General features: G+C 62.3%; 1 protein-coding gene across 1 annotated transcript in view; it reads right to left on the bottom strand.

Annotated features, from left to right (window-relative positions):
• Positions 1–5,819, bottom strand: part of ROR2 (receptor tyrosine kinase like orphan receptor 2) — a 138,804-nt gene extending 132,985 nt beyond the window's left edge. The window contains exon 1 of the mRNA XM_082696581.1: positions 5,515–5,819. Within this exon, the coding sequence (XP_082552707.1) occupies positions 5,515–5,602 (88 nt within the window). The 5' untranslated portion in view covers positions 5,603–5,819. The remainder of the gene's footprint in view (positions 1–5,514) is intronic.
• Between the last annotated feature and the right edge of the window lie 10,198 nt (positions 5,820–16,017).

The raw sequence follows: 16,017 nt of genomic DNA, 5'->3' as shown, positions 1-16,017 counted from the left end.
GCCCCGAGTGCGCCCAGGACCCTGCAACCAAGATCTGGGCAGTGAGAGTGCTCACGGCTAGTCAGGAACCAGGACATGACCGTTACCTATGGGAAAACAGGTATTTTACAGTTTACGAAGTCCGAATCTGAACATCCGTGTGCGCGTGCCCATGTGGTGTCTGCGAGTGCAGGAATCCTGAGTTATACCAACGTCTCCAACTCCACCCCGTGTCTCCGACCTCCCGCCGCGGGACCCCGGCCTGCAACACCAGCCGCGCGCCCACACGGCACCCCAAACAGCATCCGAAGCATTACGCCTCCTCACAGCCAAAGACAAACCTAGGAATGCAAGATTTGTTTTCACGTTTTGTCTTTTTTTTTTTTTAATTTAATTATCCATGAGACAGAGAGAGCGAGCCTCGCGTCCCCCCACCACCCGCCTCCCCGCCAAGAGTGCCAGGGGCAGAGGCAGCCGGCCGGAGTCCAAACAGACCTCATGCAGAGCGGAGCCTGCCAAGGAGCTAGATGCTCCACCAGGAGATCAGGACCCAGGCCAAAACCCAGAGTCCGGCACTCCACGACCGAGCCACCCAGGGGCCCCGGGTTTTGTCTTTTTTTAGAAGATAGCTTAGGTCATGGTCCTGGGACGGAGCCCCACATTGGGCTCCCTGCTCAGCGGGGAGTCTGCTTCTCCCTCTGCCCCTCCCCCTGCTTGTGCGATCTCTTTCTCTGTCAAATAAACAAAACTTTTAAAATAACAGATAAAATAAAAATAAAATAAATAAAAGATCTGAGATAATCCACATTACTTTCTGATTTCTCCTTTCCTTATTTGTGTTTTGAGAACTAAGCAGAAGGCACTCCTGGGTGGCTCAGTCCATTAAGTGGGTTTCCCCGGGGGCGCTGCTACTACACCCCCAGGGTTGGGGAAGGAGGTGCCCAACAAGTCAGCGGGAAGGTGTCCTGGCCCTAGCCCTCCTCACACGTGCTGCGCGCCCCGGGGGCAGGGCCCTCTGGTTCTCCACCTTGGTTAGCGTCCATCCAACTGGGTTCTGCCTTCCCAACTCCCACCAGCAACAAAGGAAGCTCTAGCAAAGCAGGTAGAGCCCCTTCTGGCCAGGAGGAAGGGGAGGGGCAGGCGCTGGGGGCTGGGGTGCGGCAGAGAGCTCCCCGCAGCGAGGGGGTGTCCTCTGTGTGCCTGGACCTGAGGAAGGCGGCCAGGGCAGCGACCAAGTGAATCCTGCGTTTGAGTTTGATTAATGTTAACCTGAAGAGCTACATGTGCTGCTGACGACTGTCCTTCAGGGCTCAGGTCTGCAAAGATTTCTTTCACTTCGGTGCACGCTGGGTTAACTAGCACCCCCCAGGGCAGGGGGCACCGGGCTGGGGAAGTCCCGGGGCTGGGAGCGTGGGGGATGGGCGAACCCTCCCCCACTCACGGAGGACCTGAAGAAGCAGCCACATCCCCCCAGATAACATCTTCCAAGTGACAGCCTCCTGGAGCTCCTTCCAGCGACAGTTAAAGACACACACACACACACTTCTCCCGGAACAGGAGACTTTCTAGAGGACAAGCCACTTAGTGTAATTAGGCTAAATTTTTCTGTAATTACTTCCTTCCCTTGGGCGTTTGATTTTTTTGGGGGTGGGGGAGTTCTTTCTGAGATACAACTTTAAAAACAACAACAACAAACAACAACAAAAAAAACACCAGAACAGAAACCCCCCCAAATGGTGCAAACCACACGAACACAGTCCCCCATTTTCTAAAAGCTTTCAGCAAACTTCCAGCACTGTCCGGCCAACCCTTGGCCACTCTGTTAGCACGAGTTCAACCAGATCACACACCCAGACCCGTTCTCAGGCGACGGCACAAGCGAGCCGCGCCGCCCTGCCCTTCCTTCCTGCCCCACCGGGAGAGGCAGGCACTGAGCCCTGCGGCCGCCGGCGTAGCTGCCGGCATAGTTACGGGCCTGGAGCTCCTCTTGTGGCTCCACAGCTCAGGAAGCCCTCAGTGCTCGCCGGACCCCGCCACCTCTGTTCTGGAGCCGCGCTGATCTTTGAACCCTGCCTGTCCTCCCACGAAGCCACGGCTGGCCACGCCAGCCCCAGGCCTCGCCCCAAGGCTTCCTCTGCAAAACCAAGCCCCTCTGCTCTGAAAGTGTTCCTGCAAGGCTTTCCTGGAGGTCACCACAGAGTCCCCAAAGAAGGATCTTTGGGACAACCTTCTCTAGCAGGAGGGGTCAGAACCCTTCAGGAGCCCCCCCTGGCCCCCCCCACCACGGGCCCAGCAGAGCAAACTCAGTGCTTCCCCACCCTGCCCTGCTCTCCTTGGTGACCCCAGGATGCTGCAGCTGGGGAGGCAGACAGGCCAGTCCACAGGGAATGGACAAACAAACACCAAAAGGCCTGTGGTATCAACGAACGTTTCAGAAGAGGGTCATAAACCTTGGGTGGGGAGAACACTAAGAGCCACTGTCTCTCCCCTGACTGCAACTTGGAATTACATAATTAGAGCTCTCCGAGCTCTCCGGGGAACGCGGTCACAGAGCACACCAACTCCCCGCGCTTCGCCAGGCTGGCCAGGGTTCCGCAGGCCCAGGAGGCCAAACCCTTCACACCCAGGCCGCATTGCAATGGTAATAAGTTTCCACATCCTGGCCTCCCCCGAGGGGAAGCCTTTGTAAAGGAGAGCCCCTTCTGGGCGGAAACCTGCCTTCAGAAATCCCCCTTTAAAGGATTGCTCCTCCCTCTCTGTCAGAGGAGCTGTGGCCCCAGACATCTCCAGCCCATGGATCTGGGGGAAATATTCCAGAGGAAAGAGCCGTGTTAAACCCAGGCTTGGCCAGGCTTAAATGTCTCAGAGGTTAAACCAAGGCTGACTGACTATTCATGGCAAACAAATACTTCACCGCAAAGAGGGACACAGAAACACCAAACGAGGCCATACTTGGTCCCAACAACAGGAAACGGGTTTCACAATAAAAACAGAAAGGTCGTTCCCTCTGCCTCACGTCCATCCACAGATCCTGCCCCCAAAACGACCCTAGGAAGCGTGTTCCGAAAGTCACGTTGATTTTTGGCACACGAGCCGTTATGCAAAATTCTGGTCGTATTTCCAACTGTGACTTGCTTTGGTAAGTCCAAGTTCAGCCACACTGCCTAGAGCCCCGTGGGCACCCACGCGGCTTTTGCGGACACTCACTGCGGGTGTCCACGGGGGCAGCCGTGTCCGGGTCTCGGGATGGCCTTCCCCACTGAGCACACGCCACAGTGCTCGCGATGTTAAACATGAAAATATTTCCCACGTGTGCTGCTCTGCTACGCACACAGCTGTAACAAGAAAAACATGCTGTCTCACTATACACAGGAAAAGTCGTCTTCTTCCAAAGTCTTCTTACTCAAGAGGTTTTCGTTTGCTTGCTTCCAAATGGCCCGCGAGCATTATTTAATACGACTGTCAGTCCACGGATCTGGGCCAGAAGTCAAGGCAGCACGGTCAAATGGGGAAGGGAGAACCCCAAAAGCACCAGTCCCAGCCTGTCCCACGCAGGCGAGGCACACAGCGCTCAGGAATCTGTCTCCTTAGGGAAGAGCCATCTATGAAAGTGTAGAATAAGGACTTACAAATCCTTCCACAACCACCTTTCCCAGTTTTTACATAGTAACGTTTTTGGAGTCTAAACCAGGCTCGGTTACAAGGATTTCTCATCACAGCACAGAAGATGCCAAGCACCCACATCTCCTGTCCCCGTGAAGCTGTATCCGTATCTGAACATGAACAAATGTGGACTCTCCGCTAACCCAGCACTGCAGAAGGAAGAGGCGGTGAACACGCCTCCCACTCCCTCCCCACACTCAGACACGAGTGTTCGCTGGGAAAACGTAGTCACCTCCCCTCGGGGCTCAGGAGTTAAGGAGGAGGACCCAGGCTTGCTTTGTCCCTGAGAGATTTCTGAAATTCGACTGGAAAGGGCGGCAGTGTGCGGACTACCGACCCGAGGGTAACCATCCCGTGCTTGCGCCAACCCAGATCTGAGCAGGAGGGGGTCGCCTCTGTCGCAGCGCCCCCCGCCCCAGCCCTGCGGGCCGCACAGCTCCCACCCTGCGCGCGCGCCACGGAAAGCGCCGCCGCAGCCGCAAACCCGCCGGGCTCAGGGGCGAAGACCACCCAGCCCCAAGCGGCCACGTCCCGGCGCCGACCTGAGCCCCTGCCGCCCCATCCCGCAGTGAACAGATCCCCCGCCCTAAAGGGGAGAGGGATTCCGGCGGGGAGAGGGGTGCAGAGCCCCGCAGGGATGCGGCGAGACTCCCCAGGCGGACTCCGGATAGGCTAGCGGGCACCGCACCCAGGACCCCGGGCGCTTTATGCTTTCAGGGCCAGCGACACACTGGCGCGCCCCCTTCCCAAATCAAGTAGCCCGCGCGGTCTGACGTAATCGGCATCTGCTCAAACCCAGACGACTCCCCAGAAGGGCTGCGCAGCATTCCCGACCGTGTAGACGGTCCCGGGAGCGCGCCGCTGGCAGCCCGACGCGGGAAGAGGGAGCCCCTCCCGCGACGGCCCCCGACGCTCACCTGCCCGCAGGAACACGGGGACGGGGGGCGGCACGGCGCGGGGGGCGGGCGTCCCTGAATCCCCCGTAAGTGTAACATTCCTGGCCCGGGAGACCGGCCCCCTCGGCCTCCCCGCGCCCCGGCCCGCAGGCAGCGCCGCCCCCAGCCCGGCAGGGTGCCCGGAATGCGGCCCCGCGCGCGGCCGGAGGTGCTCGGGGTCCGGACGGCGTGGGCGCGCGCCGCCCCCTCGGCTCCCCAGGCGGGTCCCCCCGGCTCCCTCCGCACCCCGCGGCGGTTCCCGCAAGCCCCGAGCCCACGCAGACAAGCCCGCGCGGGGCCCTCGGGGGCGACGTGCGCCCCTCCAGGAAATGCCGCCAGGAACGCGGGCCCGACCGTCCCGCGGCCTGACTCGTCCCGGGTCCCGGGGGGCCGCCCCAGCCGCCAAAAGGCCGCCCCGCGACCCTCCGACCCCAGGCAGGAAACGCCACTCGACCACCTCCCGGGAGTGGAGGAGGGGGTGGACGGGCCAACAAAAGGGAAACCAAAGTCCCTTTCGATCCGGCAGCGGGGGGCGGGGGGGGCGTCCCCGGGCGTCCCCGGGCCCCGCCCGACTGCGGCGCCGCGCGCCCTGGGTGGGGGGCTCCGGCTCGGAGCGGGGCGCGGGGGCCGTGGGCCCTGCGGGAACCTGGGGGGCAGGGACCCACTCGAGGTCCTAAGAAGTAAAGTCCCATCGGCGGGCCGGGGCCGCCTCCACACCACGACCCTCGCCGACCCCCGGCCGGGGCTTCCCCGGCGCCGCCCGCGCGGCCTCTGGAAAGGCTGAGCCGACCCCAGAGCGCGCCTCAGTGGAAGCGGCGCGGGGCGGCGGGCGCGGGATCGCGGCGGCCGGGATCCGGGGAGAGGCCGCGGGCACAGCCGCGGGGGCGCAGACCGAGCGCGCGAGTCCCCGCCCCCGCCCCGAGGCGACGGGTCCTACCTGCGGTCCGGGGCGCGCAAAGCAGGAGCGCGGCGGCCACCCAGACGGCCGGAGCGCACAGCGGCGCCAGCGCCGAGCCCGGGGCCATGCCGCGGGCCGTGGGGGCCGGCGGGGCGCGGGGGGCCGGCGGGGCGCGGGGGGCCGGCGGGGCGCGGGGGGCCGCGCGCGCTGCCCTTGCTCCCGGGCTCCGCGCGAGTGGGCGCCTCTCGGAGAACCGCTGCTCTTCGTCCGGTCCCGGCCCGGGGGCGGCGCGCGCTGCTGCGAGGATCCGGGGCGCGGACTGCGCGTCCCGCCGGCCGCCGGGAGGAGCGCGGGGGGCGGACCGCGGGCGCGCAGGAGGCAGGGTCCGGGGCCCGCCCGCCCCGCGGGCACAGCAAGGCCGGCGCCGGCGCCCCCTGCCGGACACACGCGCCTGCGGCGGGCGGGGCGGGCGGGAAGCCGGGCGCTGGGACCTGGGGCCGCCGCTGCGCCCCGGGACGGGCCTCCCGCGCGCGCCCTCCGGACGCCTGGACGCCGAGGGGCGCCTTGGCGCGGGGCGGGGGGGGCGTCGGGCCGGACCTCGCCGGGACTGCCCGCGCCGCAGGGGCGCCCGGGGCAGTGGACATCCAGTTGTCGGGGGCGGGGGGTCGGCCCGGGGGCCTGGTCACAGGTCGGTAACTCGGGCCCACCGCGCCCCGTCCGACGCTGCTCCGTCCCGGAACCGGCTGCGCGGAGGAAGGGAAGCGAGGGCGGGCAGGAGCGAGACCGTCCAGGGGAGCGGCCGGGCCGCGTCCCCGCCGGCGCCCTCCCGGGCCCTCCTAGCCACGCTGCGCGGTGGGGACGCCCACGTCCCTCCGAAATGCCCAGAAACCGCCGGCGCTAGGGCTGCGTGGAGGGAGCGCGATGCTATCTGCAGCCACCGTGGCTTTCGGTTTACTGTTAAAAGCAAATTGTGTAATTTTAGCCATTAAGGCAGAACAGTATTTGTTCTCTGCAGGGCCCCAGAACATGCAGAAGTAATTTGCTTCACTTGTAAAAGACGTTTTGAATGCAATTCAAATAGCATATTTTCTTGCTTATTCTTGGTTTTGCTTAACACATGCCAAGGTCTGGAACTGGAAAGCCTGACCCTCCTGTTTGTAACGTAGGAATTCTCTTTGTTTTTGCTCTTGGAGAAAGGATCTGGAACCATCAGGTCTCCGCTGTTTGGTGAGATTTATCTTTTAACTGGTTATCAAGCACTTTGTTTGGCGTTTTTTGCTCAAGCCCCATTTCCTGCTACTTGGGGTGAATTAGGGAGAGCCCTGGTCTTGGGTGCCAGACCCGGAGGCGGCGGGCGGCCCCCCTCCGCCACCCCACCCCCGATGGCCCGCCGCTGTCGCACACATGGCAGGAAATACAAGTTCTCTAGCTGTGGTCTGCTGCCAACATGGCCGAGCCAGCCCGGCGCATTACCCTGTTAAAATGATTCAGGCCCCGACTCTGCGAGCCTGTGGGGAGCAGCATCCTACACACTTCTCTTTCCTAAGGCGCACTGCAAGCCTCGAGCCAGTGACTGGCCAAGGGGCCTCCGGAAATCCAGGGAGAAAGGGAGAAGGTGGTGAAATAGTCCCGGGGGTGGGGGGCGGGTCGCTGAGCAGAGACAGTCCTGGGAACCCAACAGGCCTCGAGGCTGCCACATCTTGATCGTTGGGGTTTTCCTCAGTTTTCTTCCCCTGGGGGCCCTCCAGGATGCTTGAAGAGGAAAGAAGGCTTTTCGAGAGTTGGTCTTGAGGCCTGTGGTTCCGGATGAATGGTGACCCATGGAGGGCAGAGAGGGCAGGCAGAGGAGGTCCCTCGGCTGGATCCGAGCTCCCTTTCGCTTTCTGCTCCAGAGGCTTGACCCTGCTGTTCTAGAACTTGGGTCAGGGCGCCGATACTTACGTGTGGTGGGAACTTTGGGGAATGACCTAACCCTGCTTCAGCCCTCACCTGTGTGTAGTTTTCACACGACTGGGTTCTTCGCAAGCCTGACCTGAGAGTTGAAACAGCAACTGTATATTTTGCCAGCAGTTCCCTGGGTGCGGTCAGAAATGTGGATTATATCACATGTGATTCCTTAACGGTTTATAAACATCATCTTTTCAGCATTTCTTTCTCCACAGTTCCCCTACCTCGAACTCTGGCCGCTCCCAACTCTCCCCCCCCCCCCGACTTCTCTTCCTCTCTCAGGTTCAGAACCTACGGGAACAAGTGCAGTACATCCCCCTCATAGATGGGGACAGTCTAAACAATGTGCTTTCTAAGTGGCAGAATGTGGCTTTGATCCCGAGTCAGACGAAGGCGGCTTGTTCCCTCCAGCTTGAACCGCACGTAACGACTGTTGCAGGACGCTTCACCCCCCACACCTAACCGCGTAAGCCAGTAAACATTTAGTATTCCATGTAGTATTTATTAAACATTTAGTATTCCACTGCTCTCTGTGGGTCAAGAATTCAGGAGAGGCTCAGCTCGGTCTGGGTCCGAGTCAGCCAGTGCTGTCTCACCCCCGGGCTGAGAGGCCAGAGGGGTCTTCACAAGGGAGCCGGCACTCCTGCCCCACAAGGGCGTGCTGGGGAGGGGGAGCCTCCCTTCCTCCCGCACCGCACGGGTCTCTCCTAGGGCTCCCTGAGTGCCCTCCCTACATGGCCACGGACCGACCCCACCGTGAGAGCTGGGGGCAGCTTCAGCGTCTTATAACTGAGTGTGGAGGTCACACCCGGAGATTTGCACAGCAGCTGCTGCTTTCATGGGCCTCTTGGTGGCAGGAGGGGCTGCGTGCGGTGTGTAGCCCAGGAGGCCGGTGGCCGCCCCACCTGGAGGGACCACAGCCACACTGGCCACGACTGGCAGCAGGCAAGACGGAAAGGAACCCAGCGTGGTGGGCCTCCGGGGAGATGGTGTGGGGGGCCATGGCGGAGTCTGGAGGAGACCATTCGGGTGGCGTGACGGGCGGGTGTGAAGGAGGAGGGGTCTGAGCACAGCCCATCGGCCGCCTGTGCCCCCTCTTGTGTGGAACGTCTGTTTCCATCATCTGCTCCTCTGCTAACTGCGTTGTGTATCTTCTTACTTTTGAGTTTCACGAGTTCTTTGTCTGTTCTCAGCAGAGACCCATTTCAGGCAGATAAAGAACGTGTTCTCCTAGCAGACGGGCTGTCTTTCGGGGTTTTTTTTAACAGTCTTTTCCTAAGAAGCAGGTTCTCATTTTAATGAACTTTTTTCTTTTGCGAGTAAAGCTTTTTGAGCATCAGTAATGCCGGGTCAGGCCAGAAACCCGAGGAAGGTCCGGGGTATCAGCGCGGCAAACGCGGCGCCGCGGGGACAGCTGGGCGGCGCCGCTCACGCACAAGCGCTGCGGAAGCCCACGCACGAACAAGCCGGCCCACGCGCGGCCTCATTCGGCTCCCTGCGGCCCGGCTCTGACAGCCCAGCCCTTGAGGTCTTTCATGTCCTCAAAACCCCAGAGAGCACCGAGCGCCCTCCCGCGTGGGCCTGTCCCGGGCTGCTCTCCCTGCCCACAGCGTGCTGTCGCCCGTCTTCCTTCGCCCAGGTGGCTCTCACTGACCCCTCAGGGACGCCTCCATGATCCCCGTCACCTACGACGGGTCGAGGCTGCTGTAGACAGCGGCCTGGACCCCACCTGGAGGCACACGTCACGGGGATCGTGGTGCCGCGGCCGTACTGGGTCAGGTCCGTCCTCCTGCCGCGAGAGCTGGTGGGAGCCCACCGGCCCCGAGACGCGGTCGTGGCGCATGTGGCAGGGCCGGGGGGAAGCGGACCGCGGCGTGCTCCAGTCTGGTCCAGGACAAACCCGGGCTCCCTCACTCCCAGCCGCTGCCCTGCTTCCCTGCGTGGAGCCATCTCCGCCGTCATGCCGGCAAGTCCTCCGTCTCGCGCACACTCTCGCCCGTCCCCACTGAGAACCGCGCACTTCCGGAGCCCGCGCAGCTGCGGCCGACCACGGCGACCGCGCGACCTTCCCCTGCGTTCCAGTCCCGCGCCAGCAAGTGGGGGCGGCAGGACGACCCTGACGGGAAATACCCCTCTCGGTGGGTCAGCGTCTCGCACGAAGACGCCCCCCAGCTGGCGTGGGCACCCCGAGGGGTCCTCCAGGGCGGAGGTTCTCGTCCGCCTGGAGGTTTCTGTTGTCCTCTCCTGACAGCAAGTCCACGGTGTCTTTTCTGTCTCGAAGATGTCCAAGGAGCGACCGCGGGTCCCTCCACGCCGCTGGCTTCCGACCCTGAGCGGCACCCATCGGCACCCCGGCCCCCACGGGTCACGGCTCAGTCCCGCCACACGGCCTCACGTCGGACGCCTGCCCCAGGGCCTGGTGCCCCGCGTACCCCAGCCGGGTCCCACTTGGCTCCTCGGGGCTGGTAACTCGCTTCGCGGCTCTCAGCACTCGGGAAACTGCTTCACTGACGACTTCTGGTCCGCTACAAAGGATGCGACTGGGGACAGCCCCGGGAGAGGCGCAGGGCACCGTGGGGGGCAGCGTCCCCTGGTCCTCCATGTGCTGCCCAACTTGGACGCTCTCTGCAGCCCTTCACTGGCGGGTCTCCATGGAGTCTTCATTACGCAGGACCAGGTGACTGACTCTTCGGCCACTGGAAGCCCACGTCTGGCCCCTCTCCCGTCCCCTTTACCCATGGCTTGGTCTTTCTGGGCACCAGCCCCTTCGGAAGCTGGTCAGGGTGCCTCGCGCGGTCACCTCATTAGCATGAACTCAGGTGTGGTTGGGAGGAAACTCATTCAGAAAAACAAGAGACCCTACTCGGGGGATTCCAAGGGGACTAGGAGCTCTGCGCCAGGAACCGGGGACAAAGGGCAAATGGAAATGTCCCATTAAACACACGGACGGTCCGAACTCTCTCCCTGACACGCGGACGGTCCGAGCTCTCTCCCTGACAGGGCAGAGAACTAACGGTCCCTGCTCTTCCGGACGGACAGTCCGTAAAACCCGCAGGTGCTTCTATCACCGCGGTCACGACCATACCTTCCAAAACCCTCTTTAAAAATAACTTATTTCTCAGTCTTGAAAGCAAATGTGGACTCTGCCTTGCAGGTCACGAGCCAGGCCCGCCCTGGCTGGAGTCGCCGACCGGTCCTGCCGGCTTCGCCGTCTCTCCCAGAGGTGGAGGGCTTGGTCCCCCGGTCGCCGGCGTCTGGGAGCCAGAGAGCCACAGCGACACGGCACGGAGGGTCGCCACGGTCTGCCCTGTGTCCCCAGACGGCCTGGGAGCATTAAGCCGCTGCACATTGAACTGACGTGGTCAGAAACGGGGTCTTCGCAGACAATGTACAGGGAGACGAGGTCATTATCTCGGCACGTCCACGCGAGGAGGGCGCATCGAGCTGGGCTCTGAAGGGGGAGGGGACCCCGGTCCTTGGAGCGGCGTCGGGGCGTCCACAGAGGGACTCGGCGGGGCTGGCCAGGATGCGAGCTGTGCGCCCTCGACGCGGCCTCCCGTGGTCTGCGCAAGAGACGGGTCGGGTCACCCGGCTGACCGCGGGGCCGCGCTCCCTGCTGCCGCCCGCCGGCCCGTCCAGCAGCGACGCCACTAACCCCTCGGGCTCCCAGGCTGACCGCGTTCAGCTGGGGGTTTCTCCCCGGGCTTCGCGACCGGAGGCCGGACTCGGTAAAAACGCCCAACGTGCCTCTTCAGCCGGACGGCCGGCCCGTCGGGCTCCTCCCCGCAGCCTCCGTGTCCGGGGCGGGGGCTCCTCCTGGGCCTCGGCCGCGGCCTCTGCCCCCACGTGGGAAACCCGGCGGTCAGCTCTGAAGGCCCAGAGGCGGAGGCGGCCCCCACCGGCCGAGTCCTGGCACGGCGGCTAGCGCCGGCGTCCCCACCCCGGGGTACTGTATGTTCCAGACTGTGAGCCCAGACCCAGAGTGGGCGGGGACGCTGAGGACGTGGGAACGGAGCCGAGCTCCGTGGGGAGCCACGCTGGGAGAGTGGCCCTGCCACGCTTGCCGTTAGTGTCCACGGCACAAAATCAGAAATCCCCCCGGTGTCCTCGAGAGCGACACGTCCGAGCGGACACACAGCTGTGGCGCACATGAATGTGCTACGGGAAAGCGCGGGCGCACGAACTCGGGAGAACGTGCGCGGCCCACGTGCGCGGCTCAAGACACTGCCAGGCGGGGTGGGCCGGTGAGGGGGTCCCGCGCTCTCGCCGGCGGGCCTGGAAGACGCGGGCAGCTGGGAGAGGATGTCGCAGAGCAGTGAAGGTGAGCTCGGGGCTTCCCCACGCCCCGGGCCAGCCCTTCTCCTGCCTTCCCTTCCGGCTCTCTCGTCGGCTGCTCCGTCCTGTGCCACAGCTCTGTGCACTCATGAGGAGGGACAGTGACCGTGACGCGTGCTCAACCCACCTGTCTTCTGGCCGGAGCAGCCCCGGGTCGGGCCACGCAAAGACGGCCTCGCACGAGGGCCTCCCAGGGGACCCACACTCATCCGAGAGTGACGCGTCTCTGGGCAGGGGGAGTCCGGAGAATTTCCACCTCCACGGGCCCTCCCTGGGGGCTGTCCCCGGGGGTTGAGACTTGGCAATGGGGCAGGAGCAGACGAGGGTCCCTCGACCCCCAGTTCTGCTGCGGTGTCTCTGCTCTGACGGAGACCGGCCGCCTGTCTCGCAGCAGGGCCTCCTACAGTTAGGACCGCCGCCTGCCTTCAGAGGGGCCCCGTGCTCTTAGAAAGCTGACGGAGGTTCTGCCACTTTTCTCACTGCCTTTACAGGCAGAGAACTTTCGGATGTCCTCGTTGTACCGTTGCCTGCGGCCTGGAAGCCACTTGTAGCAGGATTTCACTGCGACCTCTCCGCAAGCGCCCCCGGTGAAGGGCCGTCCCTGGTTTCCATGGTGCTGACTTCAAGGGTCAGTCTAAGTGCTCATCATCTTTATGGACAGCCTTTAAGCTGCACATTTCAGGAAACTTTCTCAGTTGGCTTCCCTAGCGGACCTGGACTCCTTCTGACCCTGCCGGCCACTCTGTCTCCACCTCCTTTTCAGCCCCGCCCCCACTTCCACATGTCCGGGCGCCTCATTCCCTGGGGGTGGCGGCCGGTCTCGGGTCGGCACATGCCGCGGCGGACGGAGCATCGCAGCTGGGCCTCCCCCAAACGCCGCTGTCACAGGCCCGAGGACGCGCCCCGCGTCCCCACATGAGTTTGTGAGGGGCTGCCCCAAACGCAGCTGCTGACCTTCCCCGCTGCCTCCCCCGCCCCGGCCTACTCCTTCCCGTGTCTGCCGGCTCTGGAAGCGTCACTCGGGCCACAGGCTTTGAGGTCATTGCTGACTCATTTTCTCCCCGTGGAACCCATCAGAAGACATGATGGCTCTGCCTTCAGGCTACAGCCACCAACACGTCCATTTTTATGACCTCTACCATGGTCCAGGCCCCCGCCAACTCCAAGCTGGGTCAGCGCGCCGCGGTGGGAGCCGGGAGCCAGGACGACGCACGCGGGATCCCGCTCACGGTCCCGCCTGCGTCCCTTCCTCTCCCACCTGCCTCCTCCGCAGCTGCCTCCCCTGCACAGAGAGCAGACCTCGCCCAGGGCTCCACCGACTCCGCGGGACCTGCTCTCCAGGCACCGTCTGCTCTAAACCTCGCTCCGTCCCTCCCTCCCCGCTGGCCTCCTCGGTCCGCAGCAGCCCGGGCCCGCGTCCCTGCCTCCGGAGCACGGACCGAGAGGGCGCACGGGCGGCTTCTCCACCTCCTCCGGGTTCTCCTCAGACGTCGCCCTTGCCGCAGCGCCTTCCCCGAAATCCTGTCCTCAGAGCTGACCACTGCCGCGCTGCTCTGACTTTTCTCCTTAGCACACGTTGCTCTTTATAATGCTACACGTTTTACTTATTTTTAGTAAGTGTTCACTCAGTGTTCGACACCCCACGGGAGCTGGCCCGCACGTTCCTGGTCTTGCCATCGCGTGCAGACGTGATCTCTTCCCTTCCTCAGACGCTGGGGCAGGGCTGTAGCTTCCTGCGTCCTGCCTGTGAGGGAAGGGACGGAGTCCTCGGGTCCACGCGGCCCGCGGGTGGGGCGGCCGGATTGCCCCGCGCCCTGGTCTCGCCTGGCCTTTGCCCTGCCTCCCCCGAGGCCCGGTGCCCCCAGCGGTGGGACTTACACCCCCACGGGTCTTCAGCTCCGGAGCCAGGGCCTGGCAATCCACGGATGCGCTCGCAGCCCCTTCGCTGGAGCACACGGGACCTCCTCCCACCCCGCTGCACCAGAAGGCGTGATTATTCCTCTCCCGGGGTGGACGGGACACAGCCGGGGGTGGACGGGACACAGCCGGGGGTGGACGGGACACAGCCGGGGGTGGACGGGACACAGCCGGGGGAGTGCGCCGCGAGGTCCGGCCCTGCTCCCGTCAGTGTGTGTTTGGGAGTCTGAGGCCGAACCGTAAAAATGATGTGAACGGTGACAACTAAAATTCATCGGGACTCATTGAAACAATAAGATCAAGAACTTGTTGAAATAATAAAACACAAAGCATTTTTCTTTGCAAGGAGGGAAAGGAATTTAGCATTCACTCAGGATGGAAACTGAACCTTTTTTGGTAAATCCTGATCTGACTCACGGAGCGACGTCATGCAGCAGGACGCGTGTCGTCCTCAAGATGGATTGCGGCTCGCGCTGGCGCCTTCTGAACGACCATATATAGCCGTCCGCGCGGCCCTGCCCCAGAAGGACCGCCGGACCGTGCGGGGAGCGTAAATACAGCAACACGCGAGCCGCACTCAGAAGGCTGCCCGGGCCCCGGCAGCGCCGCGTGTGGTTCTCTGCAGACCACCAGGCCGTGGGCTACGTTAGGCATTTTTACTGTCTCCATGAAAAAAACAGCTTATAGTAACATCACCCTGAAGATCTGTCAATTTTGTCCCAGCAGCTCTTTGAGAACTTTCTGAGGCTTAAATGAACATCCGTTGCTGAAACCATGAAGAAGCTGTACTTGCATACGCTTGACTTTCCTGACTGGGCTGCATTTTAGGCGGACGTTTCACACTTACCCAGCTTAAATTTTACTTCCCTTTAAAAAAAAAGAAAGATTTATTTACTTACTTGATAGAGCGAGCGAGAGCACAGGCAGGGGGAGCAGCGGAGAGCGGCGGAAGCAGGCTCGCCGCTGAGCAGGGAGCCTGACGCGGGTCCATCCAGGACCCTGGGACCATGACCCGAGCCGAAGGCAGACGCTGAACCCACGGAGCCCCCATGTGCCCCAGCATAACCTTTCCTACCTGAAGCTTGTCAAAGGCTAATCTGAACAGAGAATTTTTGTTTTCTTGTTGCTTTTTTAAAAGATTGCCTTTATTTAGAAAGCGCGTGCAGACAGGCAAAGGACGAGAGAGAGTCTCGGCAGACCCCGTGCTGAGCACAGAGCCTGGCGGACGGCTCCATCTCCCCGTCCCGAGAGCCCGACCCGACCGAAACCGCATCAGACACTCAACTGACGGCACCACCCAGGCCCCGTCTCCTTATTTTCTTATTAGACGTAGATGAAGAGAATGGACCTCGGGTCAGACAATCTGGGCTCTAAGACCATGTGACAGAACAATTTGTGGAGGTTAAAACTCACGTAGAAGTAAAACATCCGACCGCACCTGAGCAAGCAGGGGAACCGGAAGTGTGGTGTGACAGCGTCTCCTGCTGTGCACGAAGCGCCCTGTCATTGTAAGGTCGGAAACCCCAGATCTGAAAGCAACCACTAACAGGACAAAACAAAGAGCTGTAAACATTAGCCACTGAGAGAGATCACGTGGAATCACAAAGAACATTCAACTACTCCTAAAGAAGCCGAAAGGCAGAAAGGGAGTCCAGGGCCTACGGGTCCAGGAGAAACCGGAGAGCAAGCCAGGGGCGGCCACCGCACCTGCGGCTCAGCGCCCCGACGCAGCGTCAGAGACCAGCAGAGCGCGTGACGCACAAACCTGCTGACACTCGTTCCGGAGGAAATAAACACCGAATGATCCTGTATTTATTAAAGAAATTGAAGTCGTAGTCAAAACCTTCCTCCCAAAGAACACGCCAGATGACAGTTGGTGAATTACACAAAACGTCTGAAATTCTACACGTCGTCCTCCACAAAACCGGAAAGGAGGAAACAGTCTCAACTCCACGCAGCCGGCACCGCCAGGTCACTCCAACCACATGGAGACATTACAAGAAAGACCCTATAGACCCACATCTCTTAGGAGCAGATATAAAATACTCTAAGTAATATTTCAGCAGCTCAGATCCTGTAGATACAAAACGCCAACACGGCAGGACCGCATGGAGCTGACCCCAGGGGTGCGGGTTTCGCCACGGGAGCCACGGACTCTTCCCGTGGACCATCCCAGCCCCCCCAGGAGCCACGGACTCTTCCCGTGGACCGTCCCAGCCCCCCCAGGAGCCACGGACTCTTCCCGTGGACCATCCCAGCCCCCCCAGGAGCCACGGACTCTTCCCGTGGACCGTCCCAGCCCCCCCAGGAGCCACGGACTCTTCCCGTGGACCGTCCCAGCCC

The sequence above is a fragment of the Mustela nivalis genome (assembly GCF_964662115.1).
Source record: "Mustela nivalis genome assembly, chromosome: 13".
In the NCBI taxonomy this organism is placed as follows: Eukaryota; Metazoa; Chordata; class Mammalia; order Carnivora; family Mustelidae; genus Mustela; species Mustela nivalis.
The sequence above is the reverse complement of the archived record's forward strand: the minus strand, read 5'-3'. Positions and strand labels throughout refer to the sequence as shown.